The 26,850-nt window shown below is 38.0% G+C and overlaps 1 protein-coding gene across 1 annotated transcript in view; it reads right to left on the bottom strand.

Annotated features, from left to right (window-relative positions):
- Window positions 1-26,850, bottom strand: part of PUS7 (pseudouridine synthase 7) — a 74,623-nt gene that overhangs the window by 6,117 nt on the left and 41,656 nt on the right. Inside the window, exons 8-14 of the mRNA XM_007944495.2 lie at window positions 9,481-9,609; window positions 8,993-9,118; window positions 7,898-7,959; window positions 6,847-7,007; window positions 4,849-4,975; window positions 2,582-2,683; window positions 244-373 (exon numbers count right to left, since the gene is read on the bottom strand). Of these exons, the coding sequence (XP_007942686.1) occupies window positions 244-373; window positions 2,582-2,683; window positions 4,849-4,975; window positions 6,847-7,007; window positions 7,898-7,959; window positions 8,993-9,118; window positions 9,481-9,609 (837 nt within the window). The remainder of the gene's footprint in view (window positions 1-243; window positions 374-2,581; window positions 2,684-4,848; window positions 4,976-6,846; window positions 7,008-7,897; window positions 7,960-8,992; window positions 9,119-9,480; window positions 9,610-26,850) is intronic.

Here is a 26,850-nt window from a genome sequence, read left to right as displayed (position 1 = left end):
TAAAAAATAAAAACGAAGTTACTTTCACTACTTGTACACATTCAAAATGACTCCATTTCTTTCTTAACAATTTGAAAATTCCACGTTGCAGCAGTAGTGACAATACTACTATAATAGCAATAATAACCAGCACTTACGGAGCACTGATGTGCCAGGTTCTAAGGGGAAAACTATTTATATAAAGCAGAGGCTTAAAGCCTTAAAGAGAAATTCACTTCTATTTCATCCCAGGCTATCACTCACCAGCTGACATTCTGAGGACGAATAATGATCTTCCGGTAGGCCCCAGATAGCGAGTAATCTCGAATTTTGTGTCTCATGTTGTCAATATCAAGATTGTCTGCTGTTAGCATTTCCCTGTAGGCTTCACTAACTAAAATAAAACATACCAAGTTAGCTGGAATGAAGTGTGTCAACAAGTTATCCTGAACTAGACCACAAACAGAACAAATGTAAGTTTATTTGAATAACCCCAATCTACAATTCAAGGTCCATTCTCTAGGATCAAAATTCAGTGACTTAGTACAAAGACTAGATGATATCACCAGCTCAGGGTTGGCCACTTTGTAAGTTGCCTGTCTGCAGTCAGCCACAATAGCTATGGTGTAAGGTTCCCAAGCTAGCTACAAAAGGTATTTTATCTGAAGTTGTTAAACTGTAATTTTTATGTGCTCCGATTTAGAAGAGCTCATATACAGAAGTTTAAACTCTTCCTGGAAGACAGTAGTCATAAATAAATGTATAAAAATAAAGAGACCCTGGAAAACCATCTGGTTCACCCTTGCATCTGAAGTAGAAATCTTTTTTATAACACTCGAGAGAGAAAGTCAGCCAGCCGTTGCTTGAACACTGTCATTTACGGGGATTTTATTTCTTGGTGAGGCACGCAACTGTTAGGAAGTTCTTATACCAAGTTGAAATATGTCCTCTTGTAGCTTTCGCTGATTGCTTTGGAACACATCAGAGTAACTCTGCCCTCTTCCATCCAGATGAACAGGTATTGGACTTTAAGTCCTATCTTTTCTAGACCAAACTGGTTCCCTCCATTGCCTCTCTTTTGACATTTCTGTATTCCCCACCAAACCCCTATTTACCTCACGGGACTGGCTTATGTTCAACAGTAACTCCGGATATTTTTTATATGGATTACTAACAAACTGGACCTTTTCTATGTATACATTTGCTCTTTGAGCATAAACATGAGAATTTATATTTAACTCTATCAAATGCCTTCTGCAGTTCTTTTTAGATCCTTATTTTTCATATAGTTAACATTAACTGTTTTGCAGTACTTGCAAATATGATACACAGATTTATTTATACAAATTATTCGTAAAAAATGTTGCTGAGAGCAGGGTCAAGGAAAGACCTCATTGCCACATACTTTTAGGACAACAGGGAGCCCTCAATCAACCACAGTTCAATACCAGGTGTGGCTGTGTTTTATACCCACGTGTCTAAACTAGCTCCCATCCAGTCTATAAGCTCTCTTCTTGGCCACTAAGTTTTCATGAATGGTAGCAATTCCTACCCTGAGAGGTAAGAGAAAGAATGTTTCCTTTTTCTTTCCTGGAGAGAGGTAAAGTGTGGCTTTTAACATCTTGCCTTCCTTCTTGCTAGTTCTTCCCTGCTCTCCTGCACAGGCAGACCACATCTTCTCCTCTACCTTTTTTAATCAATTTTCTCCTCTTCCCCTCAATTCCCTTTCACTTGGTGAAGTTAACTTCATGTAAGTATTAGGAATACAGCAATGTGATTAGTCAACCTGGAAATAACAACTTCCTATTTAACCATTCTACAGGTATTTGAATTATCAGAGAAGGAATATTAATCCTAATCATTCCCAAACAAGCAAACTTTCAAGGAGCACAGCACTGACAAGTAGAGTAATTGAGGCCTCCTTAGAAAAGAAGCTTTAACAAGGAAAACGCCACTGGCAGACCAGCCCTGACGAGGCGTAGACTTCCAGGCAGCCCACCTAGGCTGGTTCCATCGGTCAGAGCTGCTTTCTTTTTCTAATTTCTGAATCATGAACAATAAAAGTGCCAATGTTTGCCCCCTATAATGGTATCCATGAAGGTAAGAGAATTCCTAACAGTTTCCGGGAATGAGAAATAAAGGTGGGGAATTTTAACTTTTCATTTTATAAACTTCTTTATCCATTGACTTTTTAAATACTTTCAGGCCCTACTATTTATATGGCTTAAAAAGAAAGTTAAAAAAGCAATGGTAAAGTAAAATTACTGTCCACTTTTCTCAACAGCTATTTCAAAACTTTCCCCCAGCCCCATATGAAGGAAAGAAATCTCAGAAATTAAAATGTCACCAATAAGCAAATAATATCACCACCACCTCTACTATCTCGTTTCTTAAATTATCCCCCTGAATGTATCCCCTTTTACAAGACTTAAAAATAACCAGTTTATATATGTTTAAAATCTAAATAGTTTCCTAGTCTCATGGAAAGCAAAGTTCTAAAATTATATTTAAAGCACTGACTTTTCCTCTCTCCATTCTTGGCAGCCAGTGGCTTAATTATGTTAGACTTTGTTTTAACTTATTTTTTCCACATAGAACTTACTTTTATGCTTTGGATAGATAACATCAAAACCAGGTAAGGGCATTACCACATCATGGATCGAGTAATTATTAACATCATCTTCCTCAATATAGGTGGCTGTGGCTGTAAATTCACAAGAGAACAAATTAAGGAAATACTCAGTATTTTCATGAATTCAATCTTCCAAAATTATGTATTTATGCAAGTCAGAAGTGCGTGTTGGCAAAGGTCCCGAGAGGTTTAAGAAGCATAAGGAAATTATGTTAGGATCTGTGCTCTTTGGTCTTTTCTATCCCATCTACGAAATTAAAACAAGGTTTGAGAAAAAGCAGAATTTTTAATGAAAATTATTTATTTCTGACGTGTATCCTCATCCTTTGGGAATATCTGCTTTTAAAAATTAGCTGCTTTTTCTTTCTAAAACACACTGAAAAATACAATTTGGAAAGCCATACCCAATGGCTTTCTGTTGAAAGAACAGACCATTTAAAAACCAGTACAACTTGTATTTAGAGGCTAACACTGGCAGACTGGACATTCAAATATACTAGATGTGATAAATATAAGATGAGGTACAAATATTAAATCAGGAAAAACATAATTAAAATTTCTGAACAAGCCAATTAAAAATCTTCACGAATGAATCTGCCTGCCTGCCGACAGGGCCACCATGAGCCAGAATCAACTTGCTGGCAATCACCAATGGCCTGCAGTGGGCAGGGCATGTATTCAGCTAGAAGAGGCAGTCAGGGACACCACAAGAACAAGGACTTTGGAATCACACAAATATGACTCTTGAGTCCCAGCTTTTCATTAGTTTCTTAACCAGCTGTGGAACCCTGAACAAGTTATTGCATCTCATCTAAAAACAGGGAATACTTACTTCAGAGTAACATTGTGAGCTTCAAACTAGAAGATGTAGGTAAACAGCTTAACACAATGTCTGGCACACAGTAAGGGCTCAACAGCAGATGGGACTTTCAGTGCTAGTTTATGACCATCTCTGGCACAAAGTACGCAATCAACAAATGCTCATTAGATCATGGCCCACATGCAAAGTGTGCTCCTGCCTGGTGTCGACTTAAACTCTAACACCGGCCAACATGCTGAAGAGACTGAGGCTCCAAAAGTGTAGTCCCAGGACTCAAATCAGTGCATGGAAAGGAATTTTAGCCGTCCGTTATGGATGTGTCCCACAAAAAGGTACACTGAATTCCTAACCTCTGCTATCTGTGTGCACTGAAAGGGATTTTAGCTGTCTGTTATGGATGTGTACCCCAAAAAGGCACAGTGAAGTCCTAACCTCTGCTATCTGTGAATGGGACCCTATTTGGAAATAGGGTCTTTGATGATGTTATCAGTTAATGAGGTCACACTAGAACAGGGTGGGTCCTAATCCAATCTTAGTCCTTACAAAAGAAACACAAACAAAAGGCAGCCATGTGGAGATGCAGTACAAGCCAAGGATGGCCTGGGGTTACCAAAAGCTAGAGATACAATAAAGGATCTTCCCCTAGAACCTGAGAAAACATGGCCGAGAAGATGTAGGCCAACACCTGGATCCAGACTTCTAGCCTCCAGAACTATGAGACAATAATTTTCTGTTCTCATAGGCCACCCAGTTTATGGTATTTTGCTACGGAAGCCCTATGAAACCAATATACCATCATTTAGTCCAGATCCTATTTTAGTTGAGAAAACTGAAGCCCAAGAATCTTACTCAGAGAAGATGCATATCATTTTTTAAATTAAAGATACAAACCAGGCATTCTGAACTTACACCCCCTTTCAGCTCACACATCTTTTTTTTTATTAACTAGTAGCCAGGTTGGATTTTAACACCACTAGTGACAAATAGGGAGCTCTGGTAGCATAGTGCCTAAGGCACTTGACTGCTAACCAGAAGGCTGGTGGTTCAAACCCACCAGCCACTCCTCGGAAGGAAGATGGGGCAATCTACTTCCGTAGCGATACTGCCTTGGAAACCCAAGGAGGGGTCGCTATGAGTTGGGTCCGACTCAACGGCACATAACAACAACAACACAAGTGACAAATATGGAGCTCTGGTGGGGTAGTGCCTGAGGCATCTGACTGCTAACCAGAAGGCTGGAGGTTCAAACCCACCAGCTACTCCTTGGAAGGAAGACTGGGTGATCTACTTCTGTAGTGATTCTGCCTCAGAAACCCAAGGAGGGGTTGCTGAGTTGGATCTGACTCAGCGGCAGTGAGTGATAACACATAACTGTGTCCTAGTTTGGCAGGATAAAGATGATACTACGCCTTTTTACCTCCTTTCAGAACAAGGTCCCCTGGAACAGGCTTCAGCCCATACTCCTCTATCCTCTTGCTCACCATGTTATTCCACACATAACTTTGGTAACTATGGATATACATTAAGCGGTTATTTCTTGGTATCTGGAGGGAAGCGAAAAAAAAAAAAAAAAAAGCAAGAAAATATATAAATATGTATTCTGAATATAAAAACTACTGTACTTTCCAAAACATCTTGCATGCTTCGTAATAATTCTCATACAGGAAACTCACTTTACATCTGCCATTTTCCTAACAGCTTTTACAAAAAGATGACTGATATGCAGTGTCCAATTTCAGAGAAAGAACCACACAGACTAAAAGGGTGTTAGCTATCACCAGGAGCTACAACAGGTCCTGCTTTTTTCCGTACTGAACAAACTCATTCAAATACAAAGCAAATGCTATGAAATTTACAGCCTGAATAAGGGACAGATTTCAAACTAAGGAATTTACAAATCAGAGCTAATAGTGCTTTATTTCCCCTAATTCTAAGAAAGGAGAAAACCTAAATGATTGAACTGACAACTAATTTCATGCAGCAAGAATCCTGCTGTTTTGTTTACATCTGGGAAGAGTAAGTAAGACTTAAGTTTAAGGGTTAAACTAACCAATTCTGGATTACTGTTATTTAAATACATAGATGCTCCCCACTCTTTAACTGCCATGCAGAAACCAGACTAAAATCCAACTATTTAGCTTGCTTATGCTCAACCCCCTTAAAAGGCAGTAAGGCAGTCCCCGGGTTACAAACGTCTGACCTACGTACCATCTGTAGTTACAAACCAACTCTCCTAAAGCCTATTATATTAAAGATTTGAGGTACATACAATGGTTTGTAATAATAAATGGGTGTTACACTTTGAGATGTGTATCAAAACACTTACTCTTACTGTATTATTAAAGATGTTTTAGTGTATCTGAAAGTGTTTCTTTCCTTTTTTATTGTGATTTGGGTGAAAGTTTAGAGAGCAAATTCATTTTCCATTCAATAATTCACACACATTTTGTTTCATGACACTGATTACAATCCCCACAATGTAAAAGTTCTCTTTCCACTTCCTCTCTTTGGTTACCTTTTCTTTGTGTCCTTCTTTCCTATGTGTGCCGGCCCTCTGAGCTATCTCCTCGGGCAAAGGCTGCCCTTCTGATCTCCCATGGTTGACTGCTCTAAGGAGTGTACCTACCTAGTGTAACTGTTCACTTTGTAGGTCTGTCTACTGTTTGGCTGGAAGCCATGGAAGTGAGTTTGATTCCAGTCCTGAAAGGTAACTAAGAGCCATAGTCTCAGTCTCAGGGGTTTCACCACTCTCTATTAGACCAGTAAACCTGGTCTTTTTAAAGATTTTAAGTTTTGGTCTACTTTTTTCTCCCACTCTATCCAGAATCTCCTATTCTGATACCTTTCCAAGTGGTTGACAGTGGTAGCCAGGCACCATCCAGTTCTTCTGGTCTCAGGGTTACATATGTAGGCTGAGGTTTGCATGGTCTACTAGTCCCTTAGACTATTTCCATGAGACTTTGATTCTCTTCATTTACTGTCTTAGTGTATTATATATACTAGACAAACATCTGACTAATAACTGCCTTTAGACACTTTTCTAACTCAAATACAAATTCAACTTAAAAAAGAGAGACTTAGAACAGAAGTTGTTCAAAATCCAGGGAATGCCTATATACTGTTTTGATGACAAAGAATGATTAGGAAATGCCTCTTTAATGGGTACCAAGACATTTAATTTCAATTAAATTGTAGATGGAATGTTTTCTTCATGCCCTTCTCCTCCCCTATCCCCACCTCACCGTTCAGGATCTGAACAAGGATCACTCAGACAAAAACATCTCTCACAGATCACCAAAGGATTCTTACTTATATATAATTTGTTCTTCTAAAATTCAGTAAAATCTTTAAAGATAAAATTTAAAAAGCATTAAGCCACCTCGAGCCATGGCCTGACTTCACAAAGCGCACTCACTATGCCAAATGCAGAGACTATATTCTTCATTCCAAATTTGGAAAGTCCTCGAAGCAGCTGCCCTTCCACACACCTTTTGACAGGTAGCTTTCTGAGGGCAGCAGCTGGGTCTTTGGTCTTCGCCCATTCTTCCCTGCACTTGACCAAATACCCCTTTTCAGCTGGGAAGAAAAAAAAGGCTGATTAAATAACGTATCCAACAGACAGACTTCTATAACTTAATATGCTTTAAAGAGGAGACAAAAACGGAAAATACCAACTTCATATAGGTGAAATGAAGACCTTTTGTTCACCTCAGAGCAGCAGTTAGGAAGTGAAAAGATAGAAAACCTAGGAAGTTTATAGAACTATATGGCTGTGTGCTACCCAATCTAGGATTGAAAGTCAATTAATGCTCATTGTCATAGTTGACTAATCATGAGACAAATGGTACACAGTCCTCTCTGTCTTTACTTTCTTCTCCCCTACTATGTGCCAAACTTAATGAGTCACTTTTCTGAAAATTAGACACTTTTATCTCTTTTAAGTTAGCAAATGAACAATTACCCAAAGTGGTTATAATTATGTTTACAATTTATAAAGTACCCATCAAATCCTTTTTCATACCGTAAGATTTCAGACATACTTTCTCGTAAATGTATTAGTAAACTCTCTGAACTAAAAATCCTTAAGCTGTTTTTCCATGTTTTTATAATCAATTACACCACACTTTAGCAAGAAAACCAAAGTGGAATCCGTTTGGATTTCTATACTTTCTGAGATTCAGTAGTGTAGGGAGAAAAGGATTATTTTTATTCATTTCATAAATCAGATGAGTTAAAGAGTTAAAAACAGAATACAGATTACAAATCTCTAATATATACATAAAAGCTGACAAAATACAAAGAAATAAATTATACTTCTCATTTGATTGTAAAAACAAAGAAAATTCAGAAATAACTATATCCCAATTTGCCATGTACTTTTATTCAAAGTAATTTCATGAATATCTAGCTCGCTCGCTCGCACACTCTCTTGTGCTTTTTTTCCTTAACATGAATTTTATTCTCACCTCCAGAACGGGGTTTCAATATTAAATCCATGACTTCAGCCCAGGAATTCTGTAGTATAGCTCTAAAATCAAACACAGCATTTAATTTACTTAATTTTGCATTAAGATGAATTTAATTATGTCCAAATCTTTGTAGCATCAACAAATCATATTAAGTTTATATTTTTTAGTAAACTTAGACCATAAAATAATGCTTACTTATAACATCTAAGTATCATTTTAGTTTTAAAAGTTGTACTAGTATACACTACCCAGTCATGCTGTAAGCTGCTAGGCATGGTATCTGCATAAATCAAAGCTATATCTTTACGTGCCATGTTTTTTTTTGAAACTTCTCAATTTCTTCCCCCCATCTTAAATACTTTCTTGCCTAGGAAAATAGAATAAATAGTTTTATCCTCTATTCTTCTTCTTTTTTATAAGTTTATTGTGTTTGAAGTTTACATTACAGCAAATTAGGTTTCCATTTAACCATTTTTATAAAACTTCTTCCAAAACACTGCTTACATTTCTCACAGTATGTCAACATTCTCATTATTTCTATTCTTTTGTGTTCCGTTTCCATTAACCTAGCTTCTCTGCCCTTCCTTAGCTTCTCACCTTTCTTTTAGGGTAAATGTCAACCGTTTTGTCTTATATAGCTGATTAATTTAAAGAAGCAGGGAATTCCAGGTGATATTATTTTATAAGGCAATCATTAACCTTATTTGCCAAATAAAAGACAAATAACCTAATCATAAAACGGGCAAAGTATTTGAATGGCCATTTCATCAAAGAGGACATTCAAACGTCCACCAAACACAGGAAAAGATGCTCACGATCATCAGCCATCAGAAAGATGCAAATCAAAACCACAATGAAATACCATTTCACTCCCACTAGGATGGCTAAGATTTAAAAAAGAAAATAACAAATGTTGACATGGGTGTGAGGAAACTGGAACAACGGAACCAGAACCACACCCATTACTGGTGGGAATGCAAAATGGTGCAGCCACGGTGGAAAAGTGTGAAGGTGCCTCAAAAAACTAAAAATAGAACTACTTTTTTTATAAGAGAGGTCATTTTGATACAAGTTAAAAAATTAAATACAAACCTTCCAACTTGGTATGTAGGGACAGCTGTAGTTCCAAATCTCTGCATTCCATAGTAGTTAATAAATCCAATCTCCTTGAGAGAGAGCATGGCTTGTTGTACTTGCTCATCAGTTCCTGTTATATTTCTGTGCAGGTCCAAATAACCCAGAAAGAAAAATACGTACAAACAACTTAGGGATATGCAGCACAAATGACTGATGTAGATTCCCTTCCCATCATCCTCTGCAGCTTTGTGTGTCCTGAGTGCTCTTTCTCTTAAGCACAGTGTTTCAGGGAGGTGGCTTCATTCCACAGGTTGTGCTGGGTTTCAGGATGGCGCGGGGTCCAGTATAAAAGCTACACAAGTGTTTGCTTCCCTGCTTTTCCTGACCGCCATGTCTATTAGTACCAGGTCAGACCCGGGCCTTCTTAACAACTGTAATGAATGAAGTCAAGAGGACCCAGTGAGACCCTCACTGGGGTCCTTCTGACCTATATAGTTCTTTACCTGAGAACAACAGTGAACTGATTTCCTTGAAGCTCTCCCAGTTTCAGAGGGTTTTTCTGATAACTGAAATTCCCAAGCTTAAAGTTCATCAAGCACTTGTTCAAATGGGCAAGTCTTTGAGCAGTTATTCTAAACAAAACAAAAACAGGTGAAGTGTAGATAGAGGATCATGAAATAGTGATAAAACAATCTAGGACATCTTACTACAGAAAAAGACAGCTTGAAACAAGACTAAACCAGTTATGGCCACTGAAAAACAAAGGCACCACAGCAGGTGGGTGGGCCTGCAACTGATTTCCTACCAGCCTGCTCTGCCAGCAAAATGGAGGCAAACTGGCTCTTCTCAAAATGAAGGACCTGGACCACACTGTATACACCCAATGTCTCCTGTTACTTATATATTGATGAATGAAAATAATGACGACTGGAATTTTCTATGAAGTATTTCCACTTTTCTGGGGTGGGGATGAGAAAGAGGATGGTGGCAGAGTGTAATTTATAAATACAAAGAATGTTACTCGGCATTAAAAAAATTTTTTTATTGCACTTTAAGTGAAAGTTTTACACAGCAAATTATGTTCTCATTTAACAATTTTTATACAGACTGTTACATGACACTGGTTACAATTTTTACAATGTGTCAGCATTCTCATTATTTCCACTGATCTAGCTTCTCCTTCCCCTCCTGGCTTCTGAGTAAATGTTGAGCATGTGGTCTCATATAACTGATTATTTAAGGGAGCACATTACTCACAGGTGACATTATTTTGTAAGCCAATCTATTATTTGGTTGAAAGGTGATCTCCAGTAGTAACTTTAGTTCCAAGTTCAAAAGGTATCTTAGGGCAATAGTCTCAGAGGTTCCTCTAGTCACTATTGGTCCAGTTAAGTCTGGCCTTTTTCAGGAATTCAAATTTTGTTCAACATTTTTCTCCCATCCTGTCTGGGACCTTCTATTGTGTTCCAGGTCAGAACAGTTGGTACTGGTAGCTAGGTACCACAGAGCTCTTCTGTGTCTCAAGCTAGAAGAGGCTATAGTTGGTGTAGGCTATTACTCCCGTGGATTAGTTTCTATACTTGAGTCTTTGGTTTCCTTCCTTCTCTTTTGTTCCAGATAAGGAGTTGTACCTTAAATGGCCACTTGCAAGCTTTTAAGACCCCAGACGCTGTTCACTAAACTAGGACACAGAACATTGTATTTACGAACTACGTTATGCTAGTTGACCGAATATCCCTCCAGACTATGGTTGTAAGCCTTTTAACCCAGAAAACTAATCCTGTGAGGTGTTTGGATATATCTAGGAAGTCTCTGTGACTGCCTTCCATGTACTTTATTTTATGTTGTTGTTAGGTGCTGTCAAGTCGTCTCTGACTCACAGCGACCCTGTGCACAGCAGAACGAAACACTGCCCGGTCCTGTGCCAGCCTCATGATCCTTGCTGTAACTGAGCCCATCGCTGCAGCCACTGTGTCAATCCATCTCGTTGAGGGCCTTCCCCTTCTTCGTTGAACAACCTGCAATATGCAGATGTTCACTAAACTAGGACACAGAACATTGTATTTACGAATGCTCCACTTTACCAAGCATGATATCCTTCTCCAGGGAATGGCTCCTTCTGACAACATGACCAAAGTAGGTAAGACAAAGTCTGGCCATTCTCAGTTCCAAGAAGTATTCTGGCTGTACTTCTTCCAGGACAGATTTGTTAGTCCTTTTAGCAGACCATGGTACTCTTAGCATTCTTTTCCAGCACTACAACTCAAAAGCATCAACTGTTCTTCAGTCTTCCTTATTCATTGTCCAGCTCTCACTTGCCTAAGAGGTGATTCAAAATACCATGGCTTGGGTTACGCACACCTCAGTCTTCGAGGAGACATCTTTGCTCTTCAGCACTGTCCTTTGCAGTTTTGCCCAATGCTGTATACAACATCTGATATCCTGACTGCTGCTTCCATTGGTGTAGATTGTAGAACCAAGTAATATGTAATCCTTGACAACTTCAATCTTTTCTCCATTTATCCTAAAGCTGTTTATTGGACCAGTTGTGAGGATTTTCGTTTTCTTTATATTGAGGTGTAATCCACACTGCAGACTATAGTCTTTAATTTTCATTAGTAAGTGCTTCAAGTCATCCTCACCTTCAGCAAGCAAAGTTGTGTCATCTGCATATTGCAGGTTGTTAATGAGTCTTCCTCCAGTTCCGATGCCATGTTCTTCTTCATATAATCCAGTTTATCAGATTATTTGCTCAGCATACAAGCTGATTAAGTATGGTGAAAGAGTACAATCTTGACGCACTCCCTTCTTGATTTTGAACCATTCAGTATCTCCTTGTTCTGTTCAAACGACAGCCTTCTGATCTATGTACAGGTTCCTCACGAGCACAATTAAATGTTCTGGAATTCCCATTCAATGTTATCTGTAACTTGTTATGATCCACACAATCGAATGCTTTTGCATAGCTAATAAAACATAAGTAAGTATCTTTTTTGGTATTTTATATACATATATATGAATATATATGCAGCACACACAGACATATACATACATATATGCCCACTGATACACTTATACATGCTTGTGCATGTACTCACATAAGCCTTTTTAGACACATATCTGCATTATGTAACCACACACTTTTTTTTTGGTTGTTATTACTGTTGTTGCAAAATTGTTAATAACATTTACCAAAATTGTCCTTTTTTCTTGCTACTTTTTATTGTCTTCATTTACTTTGGTGAAACTGTACAGACTTCACCCATATTGGGTACTGCCCTTCCTATTACCAAAAACAGAAAGCATTTACTATCTAGAAAATTGATTCCCTTTTTATCCCCCTCCCATCCCTGGTAACCTGTGAACCAAGATTTGCTTGTTAAAAAGAAAAAAAAATAAAGGAAGAAGAAGAAGAACCTCTAAATGGGTTACCAGGTATGAAAGGAAAACTCACTTTTCAGAAATGGGTTACCAGGTATGAAAGGAAAACTCACTTTTCAGGGTATATCCTTTTGGTTTCTATATGTATACTTATTCTTGACTTTTAAATAGTTGTTGTTGTTGTTATGTGTTGTTGAATCGGACTCAACTCATAGTGACCCCTCCTTGGGTTTCCGAGGCAGTATCACTACAGTGTAGAACATACAGTATTTGTTCTTTTGTGATTGATTTGTTTCACTCAATATAATTTCCTCCAGATTCTTCCATGTTATAAGGTGTTTCAAGAACTCATCATTATTCTTCATAGTTGTATAGTATTCCATTGTATGTTATGTATCATAGTTTATCCATTCATCCATTGCTGGACACTTAGATTGTGCCTATTGTTTTGCTATTGTGAATACAGCTTCAATGAACATGGATGTGCATATATCTATTCATGTCACTGCTCTTGGATATATACCTAAGGATGGAACTGCTGGATCATAAAATATTTCTGTTTTTAGGTTTTTGAGCAAGCACTATACTGTTTTCCATAATGTCAATACCATTTTAAAATCCCATCGGTAGTGTGTAAGAGTTCCAATCTCCCTACAAACTCACTAGCATTTGTTTTATGTTTTTCAGATCAGTGTCATTTGTACAGGGGTCAGATGGTATCTCATGGTAGTTCTGATGTGCATTTCTCTAATGGCTAATGATTTGCGAGCATTTTCTCATGTGTTTGAATGTCCTCTGTGATGAAGTGTCTGTCTGTTCTACCACACATTTTTTTAACAGCTCATATTTCTGGATAGATTTTGTATAGAAAAACATTACAAACTCATTATAGAAAACTTGGAAAATACAGAAAACGAGAAAGAAAAAAAAAATACAGTTCCATGACCTGAAAAAACCTGTTAACATCTAAGTTTATATAACCTCTCACTCTAACTTTTGTAACATGTTTAAAAATATATTTAGTTGGAATCCTATAACAAATTTGTACCCTGTCTTTTCATATGGTGGTACAGTGGTCAAGCACTGGGCTGCTAACAGGTCAGTGGTTCAAAGCAATCAGACACTTCATGGGAGAAAGATGTAACAGTCTGCTTCCATAAAGATTTACAGCCTTGGAAACCATATGCAGTTCTACGCTGTTGTATTGGGTCACTATAGGTTGGAATTGACTTGACAGCAGTGGGTTTTATGCACATATATATTCGTAGATCCTACATAGCATAAATTCTCCACAGGTAATTGAAGTATTTCTTTAATTTGTTAAACAGGTAATATACACAGGAAGAAGTACAAAGCCTTTGTCTACCTTTATCCTCCAATGCGCCTTCCTGTTGGCAGTCACGGTTACCAGCTTTGTGTATGCTGCTGTTGTATCCTGTAGAGTTGATTCTGCCTCACAGTGACCCTGAAGGACAAAAAAACTCCACAGGGCTTAGTAGGCTAAAGTCCTTCTGGGAGCTACTCACCAGGTCTTATCTCCCATGGAGCATCTGGTGGGTCCAAAGCACCTTTTGGTTAGTAGCTGAGCATTTAACCACTGCACCACCAGGGCCCCTTAAGTTTCTTGTATACCTTCTAGAAACATTTTCTTTTGTAAGCATATATGTGTATGTATTATTTTTCCTTGTTTGGAATTTTTCCCACTCTTTTCAGAAACTTTTAATACATAGGTTATATACATAGAAAAGTACACAAATCATGTATGTTCAACTTAATGAATTTTCAGTTAACACATCCAATATTCTTTCTTCACACCCATATTCTCCTGAAAAACAAGTTTTGCTCCACTATGTACTGTTCAACACTGTGCTCTTTCCCGTTAAAAATGTGTATTATTAGACATTTGCCTTATTCATACAGTGCTTCTGAAGCTGCTTCATTCTTTCTACAGCTAGACAGCATGGCTGCTGCACTGCATGGCTACACCATCTTTTAGCCCTCTCTGACAGATATTTAAGTTGCTACCAATCTTTCACTATAGTAAATATGTTTATACGTACTTCTTTGTGCACTTGTATATACGTATAGGATAAATTCCTAGGAGTGGACTTGGTGGATCTAAGGGTATGTGGATTTTACAGTTTAACCTATAATGCCAAATGCTCTCTAAAGAGGTAATACCAATTTATACTCACACACTTAATGTGTCTATCACCTTAGGCCCACAGCATTACAAACCTTTCTGAACTTTGCCATTCTGATAATTGAAAAATTATTATTTCAGTATGGTTTTAATCTGCATGTATTTTATTATCTCTTATTAAACAGGTTTTCATATGATGAATAGCAATTTGCATTCCTCTCCTGTAAATTAATTGCTTGTCTGTCTGGTTGCAAATTTTTCTATTGTGCTGCTAAACATTTTCTCACTTTCTATATATTAAGGCAATCTATCATTTACATTTTACAAATATTTTTAGTAGTCTGTGATTTTCCTTTAATATTTTTCACTACTTAGAAAACTTTCCCCAGTTTTATTTTGAAGAATTTCAAAATCAGAGAAGTGGCCAAATGTAATAACCTCATATATTTCATCTAGATTTATCAAATGTTAACATTTTTCTGGATTTACTATCGCCCTCTCTCTAAATTTAGGTACATCCACGTATACTACCTGTGTGTGTGTGTATACATAAACATATACATAATATTTAACTTAAATGTAGACTCTACACTATTTTACTGAACCATTTAAGAATTAGTCACAGAAATCTTATTTCACCTTTAGTATTTCTGTGTGCATCACCTAAGAACAAGGATAATCTCCTGCATAAGCACAACGGTCATGCTCAGGAAGCCTAAGAAGAATTCAGCAATGAAAAAAAGGGCCAAAACCAAGCCTCTTGCTGTCAAGTTGATTCCTACCCATAGCAACCCCATAGGACAGTGGATCTGCCTCGTAGGCCTTCCAAAGCCGAAAAATGTCATGGAAGTAGACTGCCACATCTTTCCTCCAAGGGGCCAGTGGGTTCAAACCACTGACCTTTCAATTAGCAGTCTAGTGCTTAATCACTATGCCAGAAGGGCTCTAAGAATTCCATACCACTGCCTCATATGCAGCCCACGTGGTCCACTTAGGTAATTATCTCAACAGTATCATTTAGCTGTTTGTTTTTTATTAAGCTCCTTAAATTCAGTATCTAATCACGGTTCACATGTATCTATTGCGCTGCACTGATCTAGAGCCTAGATTAGATGCAGATTCTAAACCGAAACCAGACTTTTGTTTTTCATCACACTTGATGTTTTAGAAGAATCCTGTACAAGCTTTACACAATGTCCTGCAGTTCATATTTTTCTGATTGTTTCCTCATAGTTAGACTGAGGCAAACATTTTTGATAGTAATATTACTTAGATGATACTGTATCCCTTTCAGTGAATCATATCAAGAAGAAATGAATCTTAGAGAGAAAACTCAGGGGGCAGTGAGCTCATATTAATGAGGGAGGAACATTTCAGAAAAGGATGGTGAAAACCGTAATCAATGTCACCAGATTGTACGTGGAAAAATTATTGAATTGGTACTTGTTCTGCTGTATGTATCTCAATGAAAATGAAATGAAAAGAAAAAAGAGCCCATTATTCAATGCGTCCATTGTTGATGATAAATTTGATCATTTTTTTAGTTTCTGCCAGATTTTTCTAGTATAAGAGTAGTCGTTCCTTTAAAAAATTTTCTTTCTTATTTATTCCCTTTGTTTTTAGTAAGTAATCTGTGGAGTGATATTTTTGAAAATGTGTGACTGTCCTGTTTTCTAATGAATGACTCCTGCCTGAATCAATTGTTAATCAACCCTCCAATCCTTTACTTTTTAAAAAGCTCTGGGTTTTCAGTTACCATTAGAAAAGACATCCCTACAGAGATTTCACCCCCCCCCCCGAGTTATCCCAAGTTTAAGTGTAGCACCTCTTCATGTTTAAATCTTTGATCCACTTAGAATTTATTTTTCTAAATAAATCTTAGAAAAAAATTTTTTTTTTTCCAGCTGGCTACTCAGGTATCCCAATGTTTATTGACACTTTTTTTTCCTCCATTGATTTCAAATATTACTTCAAATATATCCTAAATACTTGAACATATCTGGCTCTACTATCTATTCATGTGTTTTAACTGTCAAATTGCTTTAATTGCTATATTACTTTCTATACTGTTTTAATCTCTATGGGAGCTAACCTTCCTCTACTAGTCATCTTTTTCAGAATTTTTATGGAGAGTTTTACACACTAACTTTATAATTAGCTTGATTAATTTAAAAAAACACATTCTATTGGTAATATCATTAACATAATTATTGCTGTATTGTTAGACGCCATCAGCTCACCTCTGACCCTGTGTACAACAGAATGAAACACTGCCTGGTCCTGCACCATCCTCACAATCTTTGCTATGCTCGAGCCTCTCGTTGCAGCCACTGGGTCAAATCTATCTCACTGAGGGTCTTCCCTTTTTTCATTGACCCTCTACTTTACCAAGCACGCTATCCTTCTCTAGGGACTGGGCTCTTCTGACAACATGACCAAAACAGGTGAGAAGTATGGCTATTCTTGATGCCAAGGAGCATTCCAGCTGCACTTCCTCCAGGCCAGATTTGTTCACTCTGGCAGGCCATGTTATTTTCCGCATTCTTCGCCAACACCGTAATTCAAAGGCATCAACTCTTCTTTGGTCTTCCTTATTCACTGTCCAGCTTCTACATGCATATGAGGCAACTGAAAATACCATGGCTTGGGGTAGGTGTACTTAGTCTTCAAAGTGACATCTTTGCTTCTTAACACTTTAAAGAAGTCTTTTGCAGCAGATTTTCCCAGTGCAATACAACATCTGATTTCTTGACTGCTGCTTCCATTGATGTTGATTGTGGATCCAAGTAAAATGAAATTCTTGACAACTTCAATCTTTTCTCCATTTAACATGGTGCTGCTGACTGGTCTAGTTGTGAGGATTTATTGTTTTCTTTATGCTGAATACTGTAGTCTCTGATCTTCATCAGTTCAGTGCTTCAAGTCATCTTCATTTTCAGCAGGTGAGGCTGTCATCTTCATGTCGCGGGTTGTTAATGAGTCTTGCCTCAAATGCTGATGCCACATTCTTCTTCATATAGTCCAACTTCCTGGATTATTTACTCAGCATACAGATTAAATAAGAATGGTGAGACAACCCTGACACACACCCTTCCTGATTTTAAACTACGCAGTATCCCCTTGTTCTGTTTGAAAGACAGCCTCTTGGTCTATGTACAGGTTTCTCATGAGCACAATTAAGTGGTCTGGAATTTGAATTCTTCAAAGTTATTCATAATTTATTATGATCCACAGTTGAATGCCTTTGCAAAGTCAATAAAACACAGGTAAACATCTTTCTGGTATTCTTTGCTTTTAGCCAAGACCCACCTGGCATCATCAATGATATCCCTTGTTCCATATCCTCTTCTGAACACAGACTGAATTCCTGTAAGTTAGCTGTCAATATACTGCTACAATTGTTTTTGGATTATCTGCAGCCAAAATTTACTTGCTTGTGATATTAACTATATTGTTCACTAACTTCTATATTCTGTTGGATCACCTTTTTTTGGAATGGGCACAAATATGGATCTCTAGCAGTTAGTTGGCTAGGTAGATATCTTCCAAATTTCTTGGCCTAAATGAGTAAGCATGTCCAGAGCTGCATCCATTTGTTGAAACATCTCAATGGGTATTCTGACAATTCCTGAAGCCTTTTTTTTTGCCAATTCCTTCAGTGAAGGTTGGACTTCTTCCTTAAATATCAATGGTTCCTGATGATATGCTACCTCTTGAAATGGCTGAATGTCGACCAAGTTGTTTTGGTACAGCGACTCTGTGTATTCCTTCCATCTTCTTTTGATGCTTCTTGCATCAGTAATACTTTGCCCATAGAATCCTTCAATATTGCAACTTGAGGCTTGAAATTTTTTTTCTTCATTCTGCTTGAGAAATGCTGAATATGTTCTTTCCTTTTGGTTTTCTAAGTCCAGGTCTTTGCATATTTCATTATAATACTTTACTTTGTCTTTCTGAGCTACCCTTTGAAATCTTCTGTTCAGCTCTTTTACTTCATCATTTCTTCCATTCACTTTAGCTACTCTACATTCAAGAGCAAATTTCAGAGTCTCTTCTGACATCCATTTTGGTCTTTTTTTCCTTTCCTGTCTTTTTAATGACCCTTTGCTTTCTTCTTGTATGATGTTCTTGATCACATCTTGTTACCCTTCAGGTCTGGAACTGAACTCACTCCTGTGGCTTCCAGCCAAACAAAAGACAGGCATATGGGGTAAAGATTTAAATCAGGTAGATAAACTCCCTGGAACAATCAATCAATCATGGGAGAAGAGAAGGGCAGTGTTTGCACAGTGAGATAGCTCAGGGGGCAGGAGTGCATGGAAGGGAGGGACACAGGGAAGAGGTAATTATGTGTAAGAAGTGGGAAAAGGGTTATTATATTTTAATTGCAGTCAATGCCATGAAACAAAATGTGTATGAACTACTGTATTGAAAATGAATTCACCCTGTAAACTTTCAACCAAATCACAATAAAAACTTCTTTTCTTGGAAAAAAAAAAAAAAAAAGGTATTTGCAATGTCATTGGTCTTGCAAAAATCTGTCATGCAATTTCCAGTGTCATTTCTATCACCAAGGCCGTATTTTCCAACTACCAATGTTTCTTGTTTCCAACTTTTGCATTCCAGTCACCAGTAATCAATACATCTTGAGTGGACGTTTGGTCAATTTCAGACTGCAGAAGTTGGTAAAAATCTTCAATTTCTTCATCTTTCACTTTAGTGGTTGGTGTATAGATCTGAATAACAGTAGTATTAATTAGTCTTCCTTGTAAACCAAAAACCAAATATCCATATGCCTTCCTTGTAGGCGCATGGTTATTATCCTATCACTGATAGCACTGTACTTCAAGATAGATACTGAAATGCTCTTTTTGACAATGAATGAAAACGTCATTCCTCTTCAATTTGTCACTCCTGGGACACAGTAGAACATATAACTGTCTGATTCAAAATGGCCAAAACTAGTCCATTTCAGCTCACTAATGCCTAGGATATTGATCTTTATGTGTTCCATTTCGTTTTTGACAACATCCAATTTTCCTAGATTCATACGTCATACATACCATGTTCCAGTTATTAATGAATGTTTGCAGCTGTTTCTTCCTATTTTGAGTTGTGCTCCATTACCAAATGAAGGTCTTGACTGCTTTACTCTATCCACGTCATTAAGGTCGACTCTACTTTGAGGAGGCAGCTCTTCTCCAGTCGTATTCTGAGTGCCTTCCAACCTGAGGGGTTCATCTTCGGCACCGTATCAGTGTTTCACTGCTATTCATAAGGTTTTCAGTGGCCAATTTTTTCAGAGGTTGATGGCCCTGTCCTTCTTCCCAGTCTGTCTCATTCTAGAAGCGCCAATGAAACCTGTTCACCACGGGTGACCCTGCTGGTATTTGAAACACTAGCGACATACCCTCCAGCCTCAGCAACATGCAAGCCATCACAGCATGACAAACTGACAGTGAATGGGGGTTAGCATCATTAGTACTAGTATTAATTTATAAACTTATTCAAGTAGAAAAGACATCTTTATATTTATCTAAGAACAGGTTTTATTATTCATTTATTCAAGTCTTTCAGGTCTCTCAATAGCATTTCAAAGTTTTCTTCATAAAAAATCATACATTTTTAGAAATCTGCATTCCTAGGTATGTTACTTTTTTTCCCCTTTGTATAAAAAGTTACTTTATTCCCATTGTAATTTCTAACTGATTATTATTTTCATATTGATTTTTATACACTTCATAATTTTTCTTATCTTTTAATCAACTTTCAATCTACTCCTTAAGTAGAAAGAGTTATCATCTACCAAGAAAAAAAGAAAACCTGTAATTTTACCACCTCCCTTTTAATTTTGCACACTTCTTATTTCTTAATCTTGACTCTTTGCCCTAACCAAGAAAAATGGTAAGCAGCAGTGGTAATAGTGTGGTTATCTTTATTGTGTGCCTGACTCTAAATGCAATGCTTCTAGCATTTTACCACTGAGGAAGATGCCAGCTTTTCACTTAAGACTTACATATTTTGTCATTCATCTATCTCCACTTTAGTGAAAAGTTTACTTTTATTAGAAGTAATTTTTTATGGTCAAATATTAAATCATCAAATGGATTTAATTGTTTAACTATTAATTTTATTTAAGACGCACCCATTTGTGTCATTTGGATTGCTTTCAAGTTTTCAAAATTACAAATAATATGGCAGAGTACATCTTTGTGCATAAGTAGTTTGAATTTTTTATAAATTCAGATTTCCTCTGAAAATATGTCTGAGAACTGCTAGAACAAAGGCTGTGTGTTCCTGACTTTGCTGAAGAATGTATTTCACTCTTGATCACTCTGGGCTCTGTCAGTGTTTTCAGTGCAGGTCCTGAGCTTGCTCCTGGTGGCTCCTGCCATCAGAGGCCAGGTTGCAGCTCTGCTGGGGAATACAGGCATCAGGAGCGTCTGGATGTGGATCCTGGCACTGAGCCTGCGCCAAAGGCTAAGTTCTGTCCCAAAGCTAATCATGGAAACAGACCCACAGAAATGTGTGCCCCTGCTTGGCAGGCCTGTGAATTCCCAACATTAATAGGGAAATGTCATGTTATTTTCTAATTACAAATATGTGATTTCTGAGTAAAGTAAATTATTTATAATTCACTTGTACAATGCCAACACACCATCTGATCTCATGGAATTCTCTTTTCTTTGCTGAAAAATTTCCCGTACTTCCTGAAGACATTCAATCAATTCTTTTATGCACTATTTATCAGTCTATACATTTCCCGGGCTCATCCAACTCAGTATGTGAAGAAAAAGCCTGGCTAAGGTTCTTGAGAAGAAATTTGTTACTGCTCCACTAATTAAAATAAAACATGGAAGCTGGCCAGAGAAGTAGGGAAATGGGCAAAGCCTGTACTTCATTTCTCTTCCATCCCCCACCCAAACCAAGGACCAAACATAGTCAAGTTCAAACAGGGGTAGAACAGGTACAGTCCATACTTGGGCCAGCTGCTGAGAGAGCTAGGTGAAAAAGGGCACCAGCTTCTTGTTTAAATATACAGGAGCAAAGAGAGAGCCATCAGGCACAAAGTAACCCAGGAATCCTATTGCACAGAATCCAGAAAATACAGTATCAGTATGTACAGAGTGACAAACAGGAGTAGCGAATTCTTCTTTGGTCACTGTTGCTACAGAAACCAAAAGAAGAATTAATAGTCCTGAACATAAAGTGTCCAATAGGAAACTTGGCTGACTGGACTGTGTTCTGGAGACTGCTTCTTGATAGTTCCATGGAGATGCCTTACTCCATGTTCTATTTTTTTTTTAACAGTTAAAATTCACCATTTTAAAGTATGCAGTTCAGTGGTTTTTAATACATTCACAATGTTGTGCAACTGTCACCACTATCTAATTTCAGAACTTTGCCATCACCCCAAACAAAAACCTCATACCATTACTTAGTCGCTCCCCATTCCTCCTTGCTCTCAGTTCTCAGTCCCTGACAACCACTAATCTACTTCCTGTCTCTATGGATTTGCCTATTCTGGACATTTTTTTAAATACACATTGTCTCCAATTTATGATGGGGTTCCATTTTGACAACTATTCCATTGTACGTTAGGTCTGACATAAGTTGAATACCTCATTTTGTAAAATTTAGTTTTTATTATCATTGCCTTTTATCATCAGTATCTTTATAAATCCAATCTTTGTATTTGGGGATTGTTGTTGTTGTTGATTGCCGTTGAGTCGGCCCCGACTCATAGTGACCCCTCCTTGGGTTTCCGAGGCAGTATCACTACGGAAGTAGGGTTGCCCAACCTTCCTTCCGAGGAGTGGCTGGTGGGTTTGAACCGCCAGCCTTCTGGTGAGCAGTCAAGTGCCTTAGGCACTATGCTACCATTAGGAACATTATATCTGAGATCGATAACATCAGCAAATTACACAGTGCAATATTTTAAGTAGTACATATTACTAACAGTAACATATACAAAAAACAACAGTAATGGATGGCTGATAGTGCAGTTTGTTGTAATTCATGTATGTTGTAAGTTGGGGACTGCCTGTCAATAGGATCACACAATAAATGGCCTTATGTATCTAGCTATTTTCACTTAGCTTATTTTCAAGGATTATCCATATAGTAGCATGCACCAGAACATGATCCTTTTATGTCTGAATGACATCCCCTCGCCTGTTCAGAATGGACATGTATTTCTGAGTCCCCTCAGCATGACAGAAAGCAAGAGCTGTCTTAGTTCTTCACTGCGACCAGATGGGATAGAGCTGACAATAGTCATGATGCTATTCAGAGTTTTAATTATGATGATCCCAGATCAAGCTCTTTGGTTGTAAATGAATACCAAACCTGTAAGTGACTTGGAAATATGAATATTTCACAATTGTGCAGCTACCTAAGCAGCATGCTGGACAAGAAGCCTTTATTAACAAAGCCAGAGAAAGGCTGGCCCAGGCTCAGAAAGGAGGCTGGCAGGAACAGGCAGGAAAAGAAACAAAGCCTTCTGAATGAGACTGTTCCAGCCTGAGATCCTGTTAACACTACTAGGTGACTTTAGAGTTATATGAAGCTGAAAAGTAATATTGTTTATTCCCCGGACTGATCCATTCAGTAATAACTAAATCTTTGCATGGGAGAGTGGGCTTATCCTGTTCACCAGTTCTCACGGGAAAGGCCCATCGGCCAGCCCCACATCTTCATTAAGCAAACTCAAAATGCAACCTGCATCCGTGAGATAAGTGCTTCTTGTGTTCAAAGGCCAGCAGTTAGGTGTTTAATATGGTTTTACTAAATCAACAGGAAGACGATAAAAGCAGCAAAGGTCTGTGAGGACACAGCAGTTTCAAGATAAAGTGTGACACCTGCTGGCTGACTAAGAAGAATAAAAAGTATCTTCAGTCTTCAAATTTCCAAACCTTTCACAACATAAAATGGAAAATAAAACAATGAGATGTCATTTTTTGACCCTCAAGTTAGCAAATGATTTTTTTTTTTTTTAAATCATAATACTATGCTGGAGGTGCTTCTGGGGAAGTAGAATAAAGGTGATAAAGTGGACTGCTTTCTGCAGGGCAAGAATGCTTTGCTATCAAAAGAATTCTCTTTAACGCAGTAATTCCACTGCTAAGTTTAGCAGTAATCACAGACATGTGCTAAAATTTAGCTACAAATATGTCTGCCATAAAATTGCTTATAATAGCAAGAAATGGGAAATAATATAAACATTTAAAAATGAGAGTAATAGTTGATAAATTTAGGAGACATTCATGTATGTAACTATATGATAATCACTAAAAAGGATGAGGTATATTTCTATGTACTGACAGGGAAAGGGACATCACTTACTGTTCACAAGAACGGAATAGTTTATATAAAGTTTTGGTTTAAAAGGGGAAAAAAAAAGTTGTTGCCCCACCCCCCAAAAAGCAGCAGGTGCGACCAAGGTAATCACTGAACGAATGCAATTATGGCAGAGCTTTTACCTTCTATTAGTCCATCTCTGTTGGACCGAAAACAAACCAACTTATTTTTAACATTAGGTTGGCAAATTCACAGAGCCAGCCAGAAGTCACAGGAAGTGAATACAATGACATTCTAGAAACCAAAGAGAAGAAAAGAACTTTCTGTGTCCGGAACCCAGAATACGGGAAAGCTTGAGCCCTGAAATCACTGTCCCTTCTCACCACCCATCCCCCATCCACCTTCAGCCCATTCTGAGCTTATGATCAGTGCCCTGGTCCATTACTCACAGATGCTATTTCAAATCTTCAAGGAACTCTTTCAAGTTCCTTTGCCCATTCCTGACCCCTGGAGTCTTAACTCTGTATCCTATTCATCACAGGAAGAAAAGAAAAAAAAAAAAACCACTAGGTAGAACACCATCATTTTCATATACCTCCCCCTGCTCTTTCAAACACATCAACATTTGCAGACAGTCAAACTGATGGTGATAAGATGTTTTTACTTCCCTTTTACTACTGTATCATGGCACTGTCCTGAGGTCAAAGAAGAAAAGAACCGGGATAACCCATAAGGATGCAACCAGGAGCTCAACTACGTGTGACTCAGTGAAATGGGGGTGGGGTGTGGGGTGTGTGTGTGTGTGTGTTGTGCCCAGATTGTAGAAGACTGTAAGTTAAGGAAAAATGCCACCTTGGAGTCTTTATGAAATGCTGGGAGAGGCACAAATAAATGTATACAGTTATTCAAGCAGAGATAGCAAAGACGTATGATCTTTAATTGCAGTATCAATTATGTGCAATAAACTGTTCTTGTTAAGGTGCTGTCGAGTTGGTTCCGAGTCATAGCGACCCTACTTACAATAGGAGGAAACAATGTCCAGTTCTGTGCCGTCCTTACCATTGACACTACACCTGAGCCCACTGCTGCGGCCGCTGTGTTGATCCGTCTCACTGAGAGTCTTCCTCTTTTTTGCCGACCTTCTACTTTTCCGAGCAGAGATCTCTGCTGATAACATGTCCAAAGTACGTGAGATGAAGTCTTGTAATCATCGCTTCTAAGTAGCATTCTGGCTGTACTTCTTCCAAGAACAGACAGATTTGTCTGTTCTTTTGGCAGTCCATGGTTTATTCAGTATTCTTCACCAATATCATACTTCACAGGCACAAATTCTTCTCTGGTCTTCCTTATTCACTGTCCAGCTTTCACATGCATACGAGGCTATTGAAAATACCATGGCTTAGGTCAGACGTATGTTTATCCTCAAAGGGACATCTTTGCTTTTTAACACTTTCAAGAGGTTCTTTGAAACAGACTGTCCCAGTGCAATACCTCATTTGATTTCCTGACTGCTGCTTCCACAGGCATTGATTGTGGATCTAAGTAAAATGAAATCCTTGACAATTTCAGTATCATGATGATGTCGTTTATTGGTCCAGTTGTGAAGATTTTTTTTAATGTCAAGGTGTAACCAATATTTGAAGGCTATAGTTTTTAATCTTCATCAGTAATGCTTCAAGTTTTCACTTTCAGCAGGCATATCGCAGGCTGTTAATCTTCTTCAATCTTGATGCCGCACTCTTCTTAATGCAGTCCAGCTTCTTGGATTCCTTGCTCAGTGCACAGATTAAAAAAGCATGGTGAAAGCACACAATCCTGACACACAACTTTCCTGATTTTAAACCATGCAGTATTCCCCCGTCCTGTTCAAACAGCCGCCTCTTGCTCTAGTACAGGTTCCGCATGACCACAATTAAGTGTTCTGGAATTTCCATTCTTCACAATGTTATTCCTAATTTGTTATGATCCACAGTTGAATACCATTGCATTGTCAACTATACACAGTTATACATCTTTCTGGTTGTCTCTGCTTTCAGCCAACATCCATCTGACACCAGCAATGATATCCCTTGTTTCACATCTTCCTCTGATTCTGGCTTGAATTTCCGGCAGTTCCCTGTGGATGCACTGCTGCAACCGTTTTTGAATTATCTTCAGCAAAATTTTACTTGCATGTGCTATTGATGATACTGTTTGATAATTTCCACAGTCTGTTGGGTCACTTTTCTTTGTAACAGACAAAAATATGGATCCCTTTGAGTCTGTTGACCAGGCAGCTGTCTTCCAAATTTCTTGTCACAGACCACTGGTTTCAACCAGAGGCGATTTTTGTCCCCCCAGGGGCATGTGGCAATGTCTGGAGACATTTTTGTTTGTCACAATTGGGGAATGCCACTGGTACATAGTGGACAGAATCCATGGACGCTGCTACACATCCTACAATGCAAAGGTCAGTCCCCCCAACAAAGAGTTATCTGGCCCGAAAAGTCAATAGTGCAAAGGCTGAGAAATCCCAATCTAGACTCAATTCAAGCATCCCATTTTCTCTGAAATCCTTCTCTGACCTGCCTCATCCATCAAGTCTCATGGACTCTTTTGTTCTCAAGCCTACTATAATACCCAAAATCTATCTTTATTTTAGTATTTATCTCATTGTGTAATAATTTTTTATTTGCCTGTCTGCCCACTCCACTATATACACCTTAAAAACAGAGATTATCTTTTTCATCTATATAACCTCAGTGTATAATAAAAAGTTCATTCACTGGTAATTAAATTTAAATAAACATATCCTTATATTTAATAAGGAATGATGACCAAAAACAAAAGAGAAATAAGTTATTATTCTCTTGATTCTAATATAACCAAACCCAAGTTTGCCAGTGAATTCAAATCACAGGAACCCTATACGACACAGAACTGCTCCTTAGTGTTTCCAAGGCTGTAAATCTTTAGAGAAGCAGAATGTCCCATCCTACTCCTGCACAGTGGCTGGTGGGTTCAAACTGCCCACCTCTGGTTAGCAGCTGAGCGCTTGAACCACTGAACC

This window comes from Orycteropus afer, unplaced genomic scaffold (genome assembly GCF_000298275.1).
Source record: "Orycteropus afer afer isolate SDZICR_OR568_19922 unplaced genomic scaffold, OryAfe1.0 scaffold00007, whole genome shotgun sequence".
In the NCBI taxonomy this organism is placed as follows: Eukaryota; Metazoa; Chordata; class Mammalia; order Tubulidentata; family Orycteropodidae; genus Orycteropus; species Orycteropus afer.
Note: the sequence above shows the minus strand (reverse complement) of the source record. Positions and strands in the feature narration are given on the sequence as shown.